General features: G+C 40.0%; 1 protein-coding gene across 3 annotated transcripts in view; it reads left to right on the top strand.

Moving 5' to 3' along the window:
* BMS1 (BMS1 ribosome biogenesis factor) overlaps positions 1–18,047 on the top strand; it is a 50,329-nt gene extending 32,282 nt beyond the window's left edge. For all 3 annotated transcript variants that reach the window (XM_024764028.1, XM_024764029.1, XM_024764026.1), the window contains exons 14-23: positions 7,419–7,492; positions 8,094–8,270; positions 11,432–11,620; positions 11,709–11,889; positions 12,092–12,150; positions 13,165–13,287; positions 14,051–14,198; positions 14,529–14,704; positions 16,808–16,969; positions 17,502–18,047. In XM_024764028.1, the coding sequence (XP_024619796.1) occupies positions 7,419–7,492; positions 8,094–8,270; positions 11,432–11,620; positions 11,709–11,889; positions 12,092–12,150; positions 13,165–13,287; positions 14,051–14,198; positions 14,529–14,704; positions 16,808–16,969; positions 17,502–17,732 (1,520 nt within the window). In that variant the 3' untranslated portion in view covers positions 17,733–18,047. The remainder of the gene's footprint in view (positions 1–7,418; positions 7,493–8,093; positions 8,271–11,431; positions 11,621–11,708; positions 11,890–12,091; positions 12,151–13,164; positions 13,288–14,050; positions 14,199–14,528; positions 14,705–16,807; positions 16,970–17,501) is intronic.
* The last annotated feature ends 1,404 nt before the right edge of the window (positions 18,048–19,451 follow it).

Here is a 19,451-nt window from a genome sequence, read left to right as displayed (position 1 = left end):
ATCTATCATTGGACATTTAGGTTGTTTCATGTCCTGGCTATTGGAAGTAGTGCTGCAGTGAACATTGGGATACATATGTCCTTCTGAATTATGGTTTTCTCAGGCTATATGCCCAGTACTGGGATTGCTGGGTCATATGGTAGTTCTATTTTTAGTTTTTTAAGGAACCTCCCCATACTGTTCTCCATAGTGGCTGTATCAATTTACATTCCCACAAACAGTGCAACAGGGTCCCCTTTTCTCCACACCCTCTCCAGCATTTATTGTTTGTAGACTTTTTGATGATGGCCATTCTGACTGGTGTGAGGTGATATACCTCATTTTAGTTTTGATTTTCATTTCTCTAATAATTAGTGATGCTGAGCAGCTTTTCATGTGCCTCTTGGCCATCTGTATGTCTTCTTTGGTGAAATGTCTATTTAGGTTTTCCGCCCATTTTTCATTGGGTTGTTTGGGTTTTTTTTGATATTGAGCTCCATGAGCTGTTTGTATATTTTGGAGATTAATCCTTTGTTGCTTCACTTGCAAATATTTTCTCCCATTCTGAGGGTTGTCTTTTTGTCTTGCTTACGGTTTCCTTTGCTGTGCAAAAGCTTTTAACTTTCATTAGGTCCCATTTGTTTATTTTTGTTTTTATTTTCATTACTTTAGGAGGTGGGTCAAAAAAGAACTTGCTGTGGTTTATGTCAAAGAGTGTTTTCCTATGTTTTCCTGTAGGAGTTTTATAGTGTCTGGTCTTACATTTAGGTCTTTAATCCATTTGGGGTTTATTTTTGTGTATGGTGTTAGGTAGTGTTCTAAGTTCATTCTTTTACATGTAGCTGTCCACTTTTCCCAGCTTCAGTTATTAAAGAGGCTGTCTTTTCTCCATCGTATGTTCTTGCCTACTTGGTCGTAAATTAGGTGACTAGTCTGTGTGGGTTTATCTCTGTGCTTTCTATCCTGTACTATTGATCTATATTTCTGTTTTTGTGCCAGTACCATACTGTCTTGATGACTGTAGCTTTGTAGTATAGTTTGAAGTCAGGGAGCCTGATTCCTCCAGCTCTGTTTTTCTTTCTCAACATTGCTGTGGCTATTTGGAGTCATTTGTTTCCATACGAATTGTAAAATTTTTTTGTTCTAATTCTGTGAAGAATGCCATTGGTAGTTTGGTAGGGATTGCATTGAATCTGTAGATTGCTTTGGGCAGTATAGTCATTTTCACAATGTTGATTCTTCCAATCCAAGAACATGTATATTTCTCCATCTGTTTATGTCATCTTTGATTTCTTTCATCAGTGTTTTTTAGTTTTCTGAGTACAAGTCTTTCACCTCTTTAGGTAGGTTTATTCCTAGGTATTTTATTCTTTTTGTTGCATTGGTAAATGGGAATGTTTCCTTAATTTCTCTTTCTGATTTTTCACTGTTAGTGTATTGGAATGCCAGAGATTTCTGTGCATTAATTTTGTATCCTGCAACCTTACTAAATTCATTGATTAGTTCTAGTAGTTTTCTGGTGGCATCTTTAGGATTTTCTATGTATAGTATCATGTCATCTGCAGACAGTGACAGTTTTACTTCCTCTTTTCCAATTTGTATTCCTTTTATTTCTTTTTCTTCTGATTGCTGTGGCTAGGACTTCCAAAACTATGTTGGATAAGAGTGGCGAGAGTGGACATCCTTGCCTTTTTCCTGATCTTAGTGGAAATGCTTTCAGTTTTTCACCATTGAGTGTGATGTTTGCTATGGGTTTGTCATTTATGGCCTTTATTATGTTGAGGTAGGTTCCCTCTATGCCCATTTTCTGGAGGGTTTTTATCATAAATGGTGTTGAATTTTGTCAAAAGCTTTTTCTGCGTCTGTTGAGATTATCATATGGTTTTTATTTCTTAATTTGTTAATATGGTGTATCACATTGATTGATTTGTGCATATGGAAGAATCCTTGCATCCCTGGGATAAATCCCACTTGATCATGGTGTATGATCCTTTTAATGTATTGTTGGATTCTGTTTGTTAGTATTTTGTTTAGGATTTTTGCATCTGTATTCATCAGTGATATTGGTCTGTAATTTTCTTTTTTTGTGATATCTTTGTCTGGTTTTGATATCAGGGTGATGGTGGTTTCGTAGAACGAATTTGGGCGTATTCCTCCCTCTGCAATTTTTTGGAAGAGGTTGAGAAGGATGGATGTTAGCTCTTCTCTAAATGTTTGATAGAATTCGCCTGTGAAGTCATCTGGTCCTGGACTTTTGTTTGTTAGAAGATTTTTAATTACAGTTTCAATTTCATTACTTGTGATAGGTCTGTTTATGTTTTCTAGTTCTTCCTGGTTTGGTCTTGGTAAATTGTACCTTTCCAAGAATTTGTACATTTCTTTGTGGTTGTTCATTTTATTGGGTTATAGTTGTTTGTAGTAGTCTCTTAAAATCCTTTGTATTTCTGCTTTGTCAGTTGTGATTTCTTCTTTTTCATTTCTAATTTTGTTGATTTGTGTCCTCTCCCTTTTTTTCTTGATGAGTTTGGCTAAAGGTTTATCCGTTTTGTTTATCTTCTCAAAGAACCAACTTTTAGTTTTATTGATCTTTGCTATTGTTTTCTCCATTTCTATTTCATTTATTTCTGCTATGATCTTTTTTTTTTCACATCTTTATTGGAGTATAATTGCTTTCCAATGGTGTGTTAGTTTCTGCCCTACAACAAAATGAATCAGTTATATATATACATATGTTCCCATATCTCTTCCCTCTTGCATCTCCCTCCCTCCCACCCTCCCTATCCCACCCTGCTATGATCTTTATGATTTCTTTCCTTCTACTGACTTTGGGTTTTCTTTGTTCTTCTTTCTCTAGTTGCTTTAGATATAAGGTTAGATAGTTTATTTGAGATTTTTCTTGTTTCTTGACGTTGGATTGTATTGCTATAAACTTCCGTCTTAGAACTGCTTTTGCTGCATCCCATAGGTTTTGGGTCATCATGTTTTTGTTGTCATTTGTTTCTGTGTATTTTTTCTATTTCTTTGATTTCTTCAGCGATCTCTTGGTCATATAGTAGTGCACTGTTTAGCTACCATGTATTTGTTTTTTACAGGTTTTTTCCTTTAATTGATTTCCAGTCTCATAGCACTGTGGTCAGAATAGATGCTTGGTACAATTTCAATTTTCTTAAATTTTCTGAGGCTTGATTTGTGACCCAAGGTGTGATCTATCCTGGAAAATGTTCCGCGTGCACTTGAGAAAAACGTCTATTCTGCCAATTACGGGTGTATTGTCCTATAGATATCAATTAAATCTATCTAGTGTATTTTGTCATTTAAAGCTTGTGTTTCTTTACTTATTTTCTTTTTTGATGAACTGTCCTTTGGTGTAAATGGGGTGTTAAAGTCCCCTACTATTATTGTGTTACTGTTGATGTCACCTTTTATGGTTGATAGCATTTGCCTTATGTATTGAGGTGCTTCTGTGTTGGGTGCATAAATATTTATAATTGTTATATCTTCTTCTTGGATTGATCCCTTGATCATTATGTAGTGTCCTTCCTTATCTATTGTAACAGTCTTTATTTTAAAGTCTATTTTATCTGATACAAGTATTGCTACTCTAGCTTTCTTTTGAGTTCCATTTGCATGGAATATCTTTTTCCATCCCTTCACTTTCAGTCTGTATGTGTCCCTAGGTCTGAATTGGGTCTCTTGTAGACAGCATACATATGGGTCTTGTTTTTGTATCCATTCAGCCAGCCTGTGTCTTTTGTTTGGAGTATTTAATCCATTTACATTCAGAGTTATTATCAATATGTATGTTCCTATTACCATTTTCTTAATTGTTTTGGGTTTGTTTTTGTGGGTCTTTTTCTTCTCTTGTGTTTCCCGCCTAGAGAAGTTCCTTTAGCACTTGCTGTTGGTTTGGTGGTGCTGAATTCTTAGCTTTTCTTTGTCTGAAAAGCTTTTGATATCTCTGTCGAATCTGAATGAGATCCTTGCTGGGTAGAGTAATCTTGGTTGTAGGTTTTTCTCTTTCATCACTTTAAGTATATCCTGCCACTCCCTTCTGGCCTGCAGAGTTTCTGCTGAAAAATCAGCTGATAACCTTATGGGTATCCTTTGTATGTTGTTTTTTGTTTTGCCCTTGCTGCTTTTAATATTTTTTCTTTGAATTTAATTTTTGTTAGTTTGATTAATATGTGTCTTGGTGTGTTTCTCCTAGGGTTTATCCTTTATGGGACTCTCTGTGCTTCCTGGACTTGGGTGGTTTCCCATGTTTCCTTTCCCATGTTAAGGAAGTTTTCCATTATAATGTCTTCAAATATTTTCTTAGACCCTTTCTTTTTCTCTTCTTCTGGGGCCCCTATAATTCAAGTGTTGGTGCATTTAGCATTGTCCCAGAGGTCTCTGAGATTGTCTTCAATTCTTTTCATTCTTTTCTCTTTATTCTGCTCCTCGGCAGTTATTTCCACCATTTTGTCTTCCAGGTCACTTATTCGTTCTTCTGCCTCAGTTATTCTGTTATTGATTCCTTCTAGTGTATGTTTCATTTCAGTTATTGTGTTGTTCATCTCTGTTTGTTCTTTAGTTCTTCTAGCTCTTTGTTAAACATTTCTTGAATTTTCTCAATCTGCGCCTCCATTCTATTTCCGAGGTTCTGGATCATCTTTACTATCATTACTATGAATTCTTTTTCAGGTAGTTTCCCTATTTCCTCTTCATTTACTTGGTTTTTTAGGTTTTTACCTTGTTCCTTCATCTTGACACTTGACATATTTTTTTATCATCTCTCTCTTTTTTTTTTTTAATGGGTGGGATTGTATTCCTATTTTACTGGTTGTTTGGCCTAAGGCTTCCAGCACTGGAGTTTGTAGGCTGTTGGGTAGAGCTCAGTCTTTGTGCTGAGATGAGGACCTCTGGGAGACTTTACTCTGATGACTATTCCCTGGGGTATCAGGTTTTCTGTTACTCCAGTGGTTCGGACTCAGAGTTCCCACCACAGGAGCTCTGGCCCAACCCCTGGCTTGTGAACCAAGATCCTGCAAGCCATGTGGGGTGGCAAAAAAAAAAAAAAAAAAAAGGAAAAGGAAAAAAGGAGCAGAACAGTAACAAAGAGAAAATAAAATAAGATTAGAAAACTAACAGATATGTTAGAAAGAATAAAAAAAGAAAAATATAGATCAAACAACAACTGGAAGGTAAAAGAAAACTGCAGTAGTAAAAAAGAGGAGTGTAAAAAAAAAAAAAAAAAAGCCAAACAAGGCCTTGGCTATGGGGGTGGGGCTTATGCAGGGACAGGGTTTAGGTGGTGGGTGGGGCCTATGCTTAGAACCCAGGGGGCTGGAACAGGCCCTGTGGGGTGGTGGGGGTTGGGGCTTAGGCTCAACACAGCAGGAGGTGCCAGGAGTGCCTCTGTCCCTGGAGGGCAGAGTACCAGGTCCAGGACCCCAGCAGGCTCACTGGGCCTGAGTGGGCAGGGGAAATGCTAGACGCCTTCCCCCTAGTCCTCCGATCCCAGAGGACCCCTCCCCATTGGCCTCTCTTGTCCCCCCCCCCCCCACCCCTCCCCATGCCCCTAGGACCCACACAGCAGGAGAGGGCTCCGGAAGGCAGGGGACCAGACCCCAGCAGGCTTCCTGGAGCTGAGTGGGCAGGGGAAATGCCCGTGGTGCTTCCCCTGATCCCCCGGCCCCAGAGGGTCTCCCCTGTCCACTTCTCCTCCTCTTTCCCTCTTCCCCCCTCCTCCCTTCCTCCTATGCCCCTAGGACCAGTGCAGCCTGGAGGGGGCCTCAGAGGGCTGGGGACCTGGCCTGGGAGCCCAGCAGGCCTCCTGGCTCAAGTGGACTGGGGAAACACCAGTGACACCTCCTCTGACCTGGTCTTAGAGGGTTCCCCCGCACTGTCCACCTCTTTTCCTCTTACCCCCTCCTCCCTCCCTCCCACACCCCTAGGACCCATGAGGCCAGAGGGGACCCTGGAGAACGAGCACGGATGACTAGGCTGAGAGCCCAGCAGACTTCCCAGGGCCGAGTGGGTGGGGGAAACGCCCACGGCACCTCCCCTGATCCTCTGGTCTTGGAGGGCCCCAATATCCCACCTCTCCTCCCTGTACCTCCTTCCTATGCCCCTGGGATCAACGCAGACTGGAGGGGGCCTTGGAGGGAGGAGGACCTGGCCTGGGAGCCCCGCAGGCCTCCTGGGGCCCAATTGGACAGGGGAAATGCCTGATCCTCCGAGCCCCTGAGGATCCCTCTAGGTGTGGGAACCCATCCCCCATCCCAGCCACCCCTCAGGGGTGCCATTCCTGTCCGACCTCCACTTCTCCTCCCCCCTCACTCCCCCATGTCCTACCCAGACGCTCTGGGGTTCCTCCCGTCACCTTGGGCATTGAGGGCCCCCACCAGTGTCCCACTGGCACCCTAATTGTGTCTCCATGTGTCCTTTAAAAAGCATATTAGGGCTTCCCTGGTGGTGCAGTGGTTGAGAGTCCGCCTGCCGATGCAGGGAACACGGGTTCGTTCCCTGGTCCGGGAAGATCCCACATGCCGCAGAGCGGCTGGGCCCGTGAGCCATGGCCGCTGAGCCTGCGTGTCCGGAGCCTGTGCTCCGCAACGGCAGAGGCCACAACAGTGAGAGGCCTGTGTACCACAAAAAAAAAAAAAAAAAAAGTAAAACTTAAAAAAATTTGAAACTAAAGTTCTAGTACATTTCTTGTTAGGATTATTCCTAAGTACTTTATCCTTTTTTGTTTTTTATTACAAATGAGATCTTCCCATCTTTTATACGTCCTTTGGTTCTTTGGCTCTTTCTTATATGAAAATGTTTTGATACCTTTCTAAATGTTGCCTCCCAGGGTTTTAACTTGCCTGTTTCTTTTAAGGGTAGGATCCATAACTAAACTTAACAAATTAATGAGCTCTTCTTATGGGCTTGACATTGTTTTGGATACTACTGTTACTCTAAATGATGTATTTTATGTAATCTCAGATCTTTCCTAGGTATGTCACATGGTTGTGCTGTGTTGATCTCATTGTTGAGACTCTTTTTCATATGTGCTGTTATCATGCCATGACTTTTCAAGTCACTCTTTGAACTGTTGGTTTGGGGACTGACATGCAGGGCCATGCATGCCACCTCTGTATGCATCAGTACTACAGAATGTTCATCACCTATCCTGGAAAAATAGCTTGTGGCTAAGTGGCATTTTGAAATAGAATATGGAAAAGTGGATTGGGCCCATTTCCTTAACCTAAACAGGTGATGAAATACTGACAAAATTTAACAAGAAAAAGAAGGCTGTGTAAGTGCGGGATTCTTTAGGGGTGTGTAGCAATAAGCACAGTAAAAATGAAGTTTGAGATGCCGAGCACATAGTCCACTTGGTGCTGGGTGGTGCTAGAGTGTCACATGCAGGCCCTACTTACAGGGGAGTCATTTGGATGTTCTTTTCCCAGAGGAGCTCTATGGTGACTTTGAAGACCTGGAAACAGGGGACGTGCACAAGGGAAAGTCAGGCCTGGATACTCAGGTATGACCTGGCCATGGCCAGCCATCAGCCACTGGTCCTTGATCTGTGGTCAGCATGTTCTGCAAGAGGCCCCATATGAGATGGATGGATTCCTTCCTAAAAGTGAAGAGGGTGGGAACGGACCAAAAGTTGTTGGTTTATTTGTTATTGTTAATTTTCTTGAGTGATACCTAATTACCTCTTCTTCTTGTTATGATTCTTCAGTCATTGAAAGTTTTAGCTCCTGGGTCACTGTCTTGCCATCATTCTCCTCCACTTAATTTTAAGTGCCGCTTTAAAAAAATAATAATTCCCTGTTTTCCCTAAAATTTCTTTAGAACAGTATCTGGGAGCATCTGGGTTGGGAACAGTTGCTATTATTTTTATTCATGTTTGGCATTCCCAGCCATATTAAGGAATGGCGGCTAATTGTAATGCAGATGTCTAAATGTCTCTTGTTGCAGTACATGTTATTTAGAGACAAAGGCTGTTTTATTTTGTTTTCATCATGATCATAATTAAGATTTTCGCAGCTCAAATAGAACTTTTAAAATCTGCCTTAATGCTTAAAGAAGAAGTTCTCCACAAATTTTTACAAAATTTTCTCTTCTGGAAATTTAAGGTTGAAGATGTGGAGGAAGAAGTTAAAGAGGAAATTGACCCCAATGCAGAGGAAAGTGCCAAGAAAAAGCATTTGGATAAAAAGAGAAAATTGAAAGAGATGTTTGATGCAGAATATGATGAAGGAGAAAACACATACTTTGATGATCTTAAAGGAGAAATGCAGAAACAAGCACAGGTGAGAAAACTCAGTTCCTATCAGCCTCATTTCAGGGCTGTAATAGTGCTGTGAATACGTAACTTTGTTTAGGTCTTTGCTCCCTGCCTGCTTCTGGGCCTCCTGTTTGGGCTCCTAGGTCAAGATGCAAATAGGTGTGTTTATTCATGCAGTTATCTAATTGTTTCTTCAGTCAGACATTCACCAGAAAAATATCAGTGTCTGTTTTGTACCAAGCATTAAATGTTGCGGAAGCAGAAGTGGCTGAGACACGGCCACCATTTTTGAGGATCTTACAGAGTAGTGATTTGAGACAGTGTGTTTATTTACATGCAAGCATTGCCTTAGTATTCTGATTGCTACTCCCTGGAACCATAACTGAATAATTTGAATGTGTACGTGATTCTTGGCCTGTGTGGCTTATGCATATACCAGTGCTCTCTGGGGATGGTTTTCTGAAAACCCACCTTGGTCAGAGTTCAGAGGATACTTCGAATGTAAGGTCAGATGCAAAGATAAAGGGAGTCTGTGGAATGCTGAAAGGGAGATAGTGGGGCCCTGCCGTCCGGGGATGCTGAGCAGGCTGTTTGAGTTGATGAACTGACTCTGAAGGAGGCAAAGATGTGTACAGTTGATGGCAAGTGTTTGAGATGTGCTTTGACAAGTGGGGCCACCAAGAATCCCTGTAAACGGGAGCATACCTTAACATGTCTTCTGCAGATTAAGTATATGATTTGTGAAAATGCAGCTGACAGGGTTTGCTCAACCTAGGTCTTCATCTAGTTAAAGAAGTATCTCCTTGTTAGTCATTAACATAGTGATTCAAAGTGTGTACTGACCTTTGATAGAAGTGACTAGGAAATGTAAGGCTGGTTCTGAAGTCTTTGCTTTAGGCCATTTATAATTTAAAATCACCTAGGGGCTTCCCTGGTGGCGCAGTGGTTAAGAATCCCCCTGCCACTGCAGGGGACATGGGTTCGATCCCTGATCCGGGAAGATCCCACATGCTCCAGAGCAACTAAGCCCGTGTGCCACAACTACTGAGCCTGTGCTCTATAGCCCACGAGCCACAACTACTGATACCTGCGCACCTAGAGCCTGTGCTCTGCAACAAGAGAAGCCACCACGATGAGAAGCCCGCGCACCGTAATGAAGAGTAGCCCCCACTCGCCGCAACTAGAGAAAGCCCGTGCATGCACAGCAATGAAAACCCAATGCAACCAAAAAATAATAATAATAAAATAAAATCACCTAAAACCTTGTGGGTCATTGTAAAGAACTTCGAATTTTTTACTGTGAATGAAATGGGGGTCCATCGGGTTTTTTGTTTGTTTGTTTGTTTGTGGTATGCGGGCCTCTCACTGTTGTGGCCTCTCCCGTTGCGGAGCGCAGGCTCAGCGGCCATGGCTCACGGGCCCAGCCGCTCCGCAGCATGTGGGATCTTCCCGGACCGGGGCACAAACCCTTGTCCCCTGCATCAGCAGGTGGACTCTCAACCACTGCGCCACCAGGGAAGCCCGCATCGGGGGTTTTGAGTAGAGGAGAGACATGCATGATCTGCTTACCCCTTGAAAGGATTACCCTGGCACAAGTTCAGTAAGATTAACATGACTTACACTGGGGAGGGGGTGGGGGATTGCAGTGATGAGAGGAAAGAAAGAGTCAAATTCTGGCTATACTTTTTTTGAAAGGTAGATCAATAGGATTTCCTGGTGGATTGAATGTGAGATGTGTGAGAGGGAAGATAAGGATGACTTACTGGAGGGATTGGGTTGTCATCAGTAAGATAGGAAAGCCTTTCATTGATGTCAGTCTACCTGGGAAGATGAAGTTTGGATCTGTTAGGTTTGAGATACCTTTCAGACAAGAGGAGTGTCAGGTGGTCAGTTCTGGAGAGCTGTTGAGGCCAGGGACTTAAATGTGATGTACTCAGGATCTGGGTGCTTTTTAAAACTATGAGATAGGTGGAATGACCTGGGGAGTAAGCATGGAGTCAGGAGAGGAGAAGACCAGGACTGGGTACTTCAGGAGACTGGGCAGAGAGAAGAAAGCAGCAGTGGAGGCTGCGCAGCTCCCAGGAGATAGAAGAAATGTAAGAGGACGTGCAGTATGCTGGAAACCACTGTAGAAGGAAGTGATAAATTGTTTCAAATCCTGCTGATGTGTTAACTACAGTGAAGACAGAATTGACCACTGGATTAAGAACATGGAGACCTTTAGTGACTTTGGCAAGCATTTCAATGGAATATTGGTTCAAGTACAATTTTAGGGGATTTATGAGAATATGAGCAGCATAACTGGAACCAGACTTTAGAAAACTTCTGTGGCATTTTGCTTCAAAGATAAGCAGAGAAACGGGGCAATAGTGAGAGGAAGTGCAGTCAAAAGGTTTTAAGATGAGAGAAATAACAGGAAAGATTTGTTGGAATAAAGTCCAACAAGAGTGGATTGATCTAGGGTGCAAGTAAAGGTTGGCATTAAATAGAGGCATGGATAATCTCTAACAGCTGCCTAGTAGAGCATGCTGTGATTGAGGAAATGTATATCTTACTGTCTTATATTGTAGCCACCTAGCCACATGTTGATACTGACCACTTGAAATACAGTTAATGTGATTAAATGACTGAATTTTAAAGTTTTATTTAATTTCAACTTAAATAGCCATGTGTGGCTACTATATTGAACAGTGCAGAGCTGTAATAAAAGGCTGAATATGGGTGTAAACCCTGGTAGAGGGGCTAACTGTGGAAGTTCTTTTAGGCTGCTTAAATTTTGAGTGAATTAGGAAACAGTCAACAGCTGAGAGTGAGGATGAGGGAGGAGATAACTGGGTGTTTGATGAAAAGAGAAAAAGTGTGAAATAATTGGGAGAGTAAGAAAAGAAAGTGTGGATGGGGAAGTTCAGAGTGTCGACCAACATTAAGGGCTGCTTGCAGAGTTATTTGTATTTACTATAATATAGCTTGGAGCAACAGAGAAGTAAACAGTTGGGGCATATCCTGAACAAACTGTATAGATAAAACATATTATTTTTAATTAGGATAAAGCCTAAATAATTCTGTACATGGTTCCTTTCTTTAAAAATTGCTCTTTTTTTAAAATGTTAATCTTACATTTATTAAAAGTAACAGAATTATGGGTTTTTAATTGTTTTTGTTTTATTTTTCCCCTCTCATGTATAGCTTAACCGGGCAGAATTCGAAGATCAAGATGATGAAGCCAGAGTTCAGTATGAGGGTTTTCGACCTGGGATGTATGTCCGAATTGAGATAGAAAACGTCCCCTGTGAATTCGTGCTTAACTTTGACCCACATTACCCAATTATTTTGGGTGGTTTGGGCAATAGTGAGGGCAATGTTGGATATGTACAGGTAGGTACCCTTCACTGTATGCTTAACGATTGAGGTTCTTTGGTCATACTTGTACCAGTAATCTTACTGAAATCTCTTCTCCTTTCAGATGCGTCTGAAGAAACATCGTTGGTATAAGAAAATCCTCAAGTCCCGAGATCCAGTCATTTTTTCTGTAGGGTGGAGGAGGTTTCAGACCATCCCACTTTATTATATTGAAGACCACAATGGAAGACAGAGGCTTCTGAAATACACCCCACAGCACATGCATTGTGGAGCAACCTTTTGGGGTAAAAAGGGATTAGAATAAACTTGCTTGTAGGTTAATTTAAATCTTTTAAGCTTTATCATTGTAATTTTGCTTTTTTCCTTTCATGAAATCCCAATTCATAAGATTTTTCTCTTTTTTTTGTTTTGGAGTATATATGTAAAGCAGAATCCAGAATGTGTGGTTCACTGTATTTTTTTTTTTTTTTTCCTGTTTCCTTTAAGGTCCTATCACTCCGCAGGGTACTGGGTTCTTGGCAATACAGTCTGTCAGTGGCATAATGGTAACTATCTTTGATCGTTTATTTTATAGATAGTGTTTGAGATATAATGTCTGGATTATGGAATATGTACCTGAAACTTTAAGTTGAAAATTATTCATTTTAAGTATTTATAGTAAACTTCTCTTTGCTTTTAAATTTCCTGCATCTTTTTTTTTTTTTTTTTTTTTTTGTGGTACGCGGGCCTCCCACCACCGCGGCCTCTCCTGCCTCGGAGCACAGGCTCCGGACGTGCAGGCCCAGCGGCCATGGCCCACGGGCCCAGCCTCTCTGCAGTACGTGGGATCCTCCCAGACCAGGGCACGAACCTCTGACCCCGGCACCGGCAGGCAGACTCCCAACCACTGTGCCACCAGGGAAGCCCTTTCCTGCATCCTTTTAAGTAAGGTGTGGGAGTAGAGAAAAGGGAAATAGAAGAATTGTAATGGTACTGATGATATTTTATATTTTTATGGTTTTATATTTTATGCTTTTTAATATTATTCTAAAAATATTTAAGCAGTGCTCACCATGAGCTAACCACTCGACTAGGTTCTGGCATACATTGGATACCAGCTAGACATAAGACTACCCCCTAGTAATCTGGTTTAGCAAGGTATGTTCACACAGTCTTCATTTGACCAATCAGAGCAGGTTTTATTGGCCTCATTTAACAGAAAAGAAAACAGAATAATGGGCAAATGGAATCCATCCTTAATGTCCAAAATTTAATTTCTCAAACATTGTAGCCAAATCTTCATATTCCCTTTCATTCATTCATCTTTGTGAAACTGTGTTACTGTGAAATCACCCTCAGGAAAATGCTCAAGATATCATCGATAATTTTGGCGTACATGTATTATAGTTTCAGATAGCTTTTGTTAAAACAGTGTTTTGCATGTTCATGTATTCTTTCTTACTTTTTCTTAGGTGATTGTAAGTGAATTGCACTTTGGTAATTCGTTGCATTACAGAGAAATGTAGTTCTTCTCTTGCTGACATTATTCCTGTATTCACATTTTGGGGGTTCCTTTTTAGGCTGATTTCCGGATAGCTGCCACAGGAGTTGTCCTTGATCTGGATAAATCTATAAAAATTGTGAAGAAATTAAAGCTAACTGGTTTTCCATATAAAATTTTCAAGAACACTTCATTCATTAAGGTATATATATATATATCTGTATATTCATATGCTTATAAATGTGTATATTGTTAAAAGAGGAATGAAATATTCTAATATAGGTCTAAGATATAGTTCTAATGTTTTCAGAAAAGTATTTGAAATCTTTTATAAACTTCGTCTTTGATATTTTTAGTTTACTTCTTTATATTTTATATTCTTTATATTTAGTTTACTTCTTTAGATTTCTGAGCATATTTAAGTAACACAGAGCAATATAACATGGGAGGGTAGTTTGAGCAACATTTATTGAAAATTTCATCAGTAGAGGGTGTTTCCATTAAAAACACAGAGTTAAGATGATCATAAAATGTTCTTATAACGTAATACTACCATCAGCATTTATCTTGCTGTCTCTTTATTTTCTGAGTGTGTGCACCTAAGTAACAGGATAAGAACTGTAGTCAAGCCCTGTGAGATGACAGCAAAGGCCATCTAGGCCAGTTCAGACCAATAAATATCTTTTTGATCTTCTCTTCTACAAAGATAGCAGTGATGAACATGTTAATGAGCCCACAATAGAGTCTTAATTAGTGTTATTTCAGGGAAGATAGAGTTGTATTCCTTTTGACCTAGTAATTCCACCTTTAGGGGGAAAAATAGAGTTGATTTTTTATCACCTTTCAATGAATTATTTTTTGTTTTTTAACCAAGGATATATTTATGAACTAAGAAGTAAAATATCTGACTTTGTGTGTATGTATTTTTTTAATATATATATATATATGTGTATATATACCTGTAGGGAATGTTTAATTCTGCTTTGGAAGTGGCCAAATTTGAAGGTGCTGTGATTCGAACTGTCAGTGGAATAAGGGGACAGATCAAGAAGGCGCTCCGGGCTCCAGAAGGAGCTTTCCGGGCCACCTTTGAGGATAAACTGCTGATGAGTGGTAAATATCCTTTGTGGTGTGTTCTTAACAGCATGTTACCTACCATTCACTATTGATTTCTAGTCAGTGTGAACTATAGGTGGTAGTTTATGTCTTTAGAAACAGGCGTCAGCTGTAGCTCTCCCCAGTTGGAGCATCTTGTGTAGCACGCCCAGCCACATCCAGTAAAAAGCTTTGTGTTATTCAAAAGTAGTTCACTTGGTGAAGTCTCTCTTCAAATACTGTGCAGCCAGCTAGAGAAGTTTGGAGTGAATATTTTGTTCTTTTGTTTACTGAGATGGATATGAATCTTCTTTTGAAAATGTTAATGTAAATTTCCTCTCTTTCCAGACATTGTCTTTATGAGAACTTGGTATCCTGTCTCTGTTCCAGCCTTCTATAACCCAGTAACATCTTTGTTGAAACCAGCTGGTGAGAAAGACACCTGGTCAGGAATGCGGACAACTGGTCAACTCCGGCTCTCCCATGGCATCAAACTAAAGGCCAGCAAGGATTCTCTGTATAAGGTACAGTCAGTCACCCATGTGCTCTGTAGATGGGTGTCACCCAGAAGCTTCATATGTAATGTTTTTTGTGGTTTGAATTTTCAAGTAGAAAGTCTAACATTAAATTTGAATGAACATGTTGTATATTCAGACTATTTTGGAAGGAACACAGGACAAGTGGTAGTAGTGGTTTTCTGTGGATTGGAAAGGAGACCTAAACTTTTCACCTCTTTTGAACTATATACCTCTTCTGAACTTTTTTTGGTACTATATACATGTATTAATTTGAAAAACATTAATGTACTGATTCTTATTGAAGCAAGGGGGAGGGTTTTTTTGAGAGTTTTAATAAACTTTTTGTTGAAGTGTTAACATACACACAGAAAAGTACACAAATAATAAGTGTATACAGCTCATTGAATTTTAGCGTACCTAAGTTACCATCGCCTGGATCAAGCAATAGAATTACCAGCACAGTAGAAGTCCCCCTTGTGACCTCTCCCAGTCACTACCCCACCTCCACCTCAGAGATAGCCGCTATCCCAACCCCTGACACGGAAATTACTTCTGCCTTTTTTTGAGTTTTATAAAATATACCATGTACTGTTTTGCCTGGTTTCTTTCCTTCAGTATTATGAGATTCATCCATGTTCTTGTATATAGCAGACATTTATTTGTTTTTATTGTTGAGTAGAATTTCATTGTATGAGAATGTCGGTTTTATCCATTGATGGACAGTGTTTCCAATTTTTGGCTATTGTAAATGCTGCCCTGAACACTTATATGCAACTTGTTTGGTGTGCATGTGCACACAGTTCCGTTCTATAGATCTCCATGGGTGGGATTGCCAGGTTACAGGGTACATGCGTTCAACATCAGTGTGTGATCCCTGTAGTATACTGAAATACCAGGTTAGACTTGAACAGCTTATCAGAGTTCTAGTTATTCCACATCCTTTCCAGTAGTTGGCCTCATCAGTATTTTAAAATGTTAAGTTCTCAGTGCCTGTCTGGATTCCCATTTTCATTCAAGTTTTGGTCTCTGAGAACGTCCATTGTTTTGTTCACAGGTTAACAATGCGTTTGACAAGATTTGTTTGTGTTAATGCAGGATATTTAATTGTTTTGTAATAAGAGGGTAATTCAGGGTATCGGTCTGCCATTCTGCAAGAAACAGAAGTTTTCCAGACATTAGTTTTTCTGTAAAATAGTTAATAAAATTTGAATCACATTGCCATGAATTTCTCTTAAAATATACTTCAGGACATAGTACCTGTTGTCCAGTCTGTGGTGCTTACTTGTTTTTGAGAAGGAGATTTCTCTGATTTCTTTCATTCTAAAATATTTTGGTGTCTTAAACAGAGAGTATTGAATATTATTGTGGGTGATGTCTTTAACAGTAAATTTATAAAGATACAGCAGACATATTCTCTATATAGTTGTCGACCTTGGTAAAGGTCTAGGGCAAAACTTTCAACTTATTAACTACTTCTGAGGCAGTTAAGAATTTTGGTCATCTCAATTTAAGCATAGAATTTGGTTAGCTTGAAAACTGAATGTAGAAGTAGTTTTGCCTTCATTAGTCATTTAAATATCACTTTTCTCAACCAGCCTTCTATTAGAAACAGAATAAAGTTAAACTTCTTAATGAGAACCAGGGATGGGGGCATTTCAGCTGCTCATTGGCGGAATAACTATGTCCTTAAATCCAGAGAGGTTTATAGTCAAGATGAAAAGCTAGTTATTCTTGTTAGGCTAGAAAAAACCGTCTCAGTGCCCCAAAGATAAGGCCAGAGTTTTTCATTAACAGAAACTTTGGATCTTTTCATCTGCTCTGTTGAGATCCTATCGTCCATACTGTAGATATGGGCACAGTTGATTTCTTGGAAGAATTGTAAATATGTATACTCTATATATTCCTTTGTTTTGCTTGCAGCTGTGCATGCCCATTGAGGCAATATATATTTGATGGATGATTGAGTCCTCATTTCTGATGGTCAGCAAACTGTGGTGTTACTGATCTTGTGGAAAAATCAACACATTGAGAAGATTTTATGCAAGTTTTAAATGTACATAGATCATAATATAAATATGTCACAGTCTTTGTTTTATTTTTCTTTTTCAGCCAGTTGTGAGGCAAAAGAAACATTTTAATTCACTGCACATTCCAAAAGCCTTGCAGAAGGCCCTGCCATTTAAGAGCAAGCCCAAGACCCAAGCAAAGGCAGGCAAGATTCCGAAGGACAGACTGAGACCAGCTGTCGTACGGGAGCCTCATGAAAGGAAGGTACTGTTGATGGACGGCTTCCAGCATGTTGCATTTAGATGTGAAAATAATGCTTTCAGTAACACACGTGGCATTTTTACTGCATTCTCACTTTTCATTAGGAAAGGATAAGGGCCAGACTTATTCAAGGCACTTGATCTGGAAGTTAGAAGAAAGGCCGGAGTCCATTTCGCTTCTTTTGTTTAGTCATGCTCTGCCTTATGCATTTTAATGAGGAATAATAGGCACACAGCTGGCAAGTCGCTCTTAGTTGTACAGAGTATCCACAGAGTGATTTAACAAAGGTGGTTTTGTGGTCAAGGCCATTATTTAAGTATTTTGCTAAGTAAATATGCTCCTACTTATATTTCCATGCAAATTATAATTTCCTAGTTCAGGATAAATTTTCACTAGGTTAATATTCATTTGGATCATGAATTGATTGTAACTTTGATGCCATCAGCTGTGGTGTTTAGGCCTCCTGAAACTTAGAAGGAAAGCATGCTGTAGCTGTAAGAATATTCTGATGCTCTCTGGGTTTTGCCCTCGTCAGATCCTTGCGCTGCTGGATGCTCTGAGTACAGTGCATAGTGAGAAGGTGAAGAAAGCCAAGGAGCAACGGCATCTACACAACAAAGAACACTTCAAAGTGAAGCAGAAGGAGGAAGAAGAGAAACTGAAGCGACAGAAGGACCTCAGGAAGAAGCTCTACCGAATTCAGGGTCAGAAAGAAAGAAGAAATCAGAAGTCCAGCCTGAAGGGGCCTGAGGAGCAATTGAAGTGATCTCCAGACAGGCAGACAGACAGACAGTCATTTGAATCTGCAGTGATAAATGGTTTCATATATTGTAGTACTTTTAAATAACAGGTCAGGGGACTGGAGCCTAAGCACAACCTCTTTGTTGGATATATTGCCTAGACTGTGCCTTTGAGAGGAGACATGGAGACTGCTGATAGGACACCTGTTCATTCTCAACACCTGGGTTATGTCACAATAAAGCGATATAATTGATGGTTTTCTAGATTCCCTCACATTCCTCTTACCTGTCTCAGTTTAATTTTGTGCTACAAAAGTATCATTAAAATATTTTCTTGTTAATTTGGCTTAGTAGTTTTCATTAGGGAATGAATGCTTGATAATTGCTTACTCTACCACCTTCATGATGAGTCTTCCAGAAGGAAAAAATATTAACTTGAATCCTCAGCATTAAGGTAAAATTTTAGAGAAGGATATATAGTTATCTTTAATTTTTTGTCTGTCACATGTTATATTCTTTGATTATTGACCCTAATGGACATTTTACATCTTATTTCACATGTTTTTCAAGTTAGTATAATAGCTAGTTAACACTAAATACTGTTTTAATGCTTTTAGACTAGGGATGACATCTGTGGAGGTAGTTAGCATTCTCTCTGAAGTTCATGTTGATATACCCTCTGGGTCTAAAATGCATGCTTGAGAGCCATCAACACCTTGCTGGGAGTGGGTAGAATCATTTAGGAATAGGAAGGGATCAAGATGAAACAGTCAGGTCTTAGTCCAGCGTTCTTTCCTCAGTATCTTCACTACCTCAAAGAACATCACCAAGTCCAATCCGCATATGCAGGCCAGCGCCCAAGAAGCCCAGATGATCTTGCCGAGATGTCCATTTGACTAAAAGCTGAGCAGGTCCAGCTTAGCAAGGCTGTGCACAGAAGCCAGACACGTAACTGACATGAACAAAGAGGGCAGCCTGTCTTTCCCAGTGTCTTAAACTACTTCCTGCAGACTTGACCATCCCAGTGCTAGGTGCAAGGAGGGTCTGGGTAGGGCTCCAGGCTCTGCCACTCTTCATGGTGTGACTGGGTAAGTTCCTGAGTATCTTGGAGTTTCAAGTTTCTTATGGGGATTAGTTTATCATCCCCAAGTAATATGGGGATGATAAACTAATCTTGCAGTCTGTGAGGATTTAATGAGACAAAATGCAAAGTGACTGGTACAGAACAGATTTTTAAATTTTTTGTTTCTCCTTCTGGTCCCATTTTAAAGAGCTGTATAGGTCTGTGAATTTGAACACTTATATAGGTTTTAAAACATACCTATATATTCATGTAATCAACATGACTATCAAGATACCAAACAGTCCCATCTTTCCAAAGCACTTCCTCATGCTATGCAACCCAAGCCTTCCCCACTCCCCACTACCAAAAAACTGATGTGTTTTTCATCACTACAACTTTGTCATTTCAAGAATATCATGTAAGTGGAACAATACGGTATGTAATCTTTTGAAATTGGGATCATATCTTTGAGATTCATCCCAATTGTCCTGTGTATCAATGGTGCGTTCCTTTTGATTACTAGTTACCAGCTGTACAGGCAGGCCACAGTTGGTTATCCATTCTCCAGTGGAAGAGCATTGTGGTTGTTTCTAGTTTTGGGCAGTTATGAATGTGGCTGCTGTAAATACCTGTGTAGAGGTTTTCGTGTGAACATAAGTTTTCATTACTCCAGGGTAAAAAT

This window comes from Neophocaena asiaeorientalis, unplaced genomic scaffold, assembly GCF_003031525.2.
Source record: "Neophocaena asiaeorientalis asiaeorientalis breed wild unplaced genomic scaffold, Neophocaena_asiaeorientalis_V1.1 scaffold1133, whole genome shotgun sequence".
In the NCBI taxonomy this organism is placed as follows: domain Eukaryota; kingdom Metazoa; phylum Chordata; class Mammalia; order Artiodactyla; family Phocoenidae; genus Neophocaena; species Neophocaena asiaeorientalis.
The sequence above is the reverse complement of the archived record's forward strand: the minus strand, read 5'-3'. Positions and strand labels throughout refer to the sequence as shown.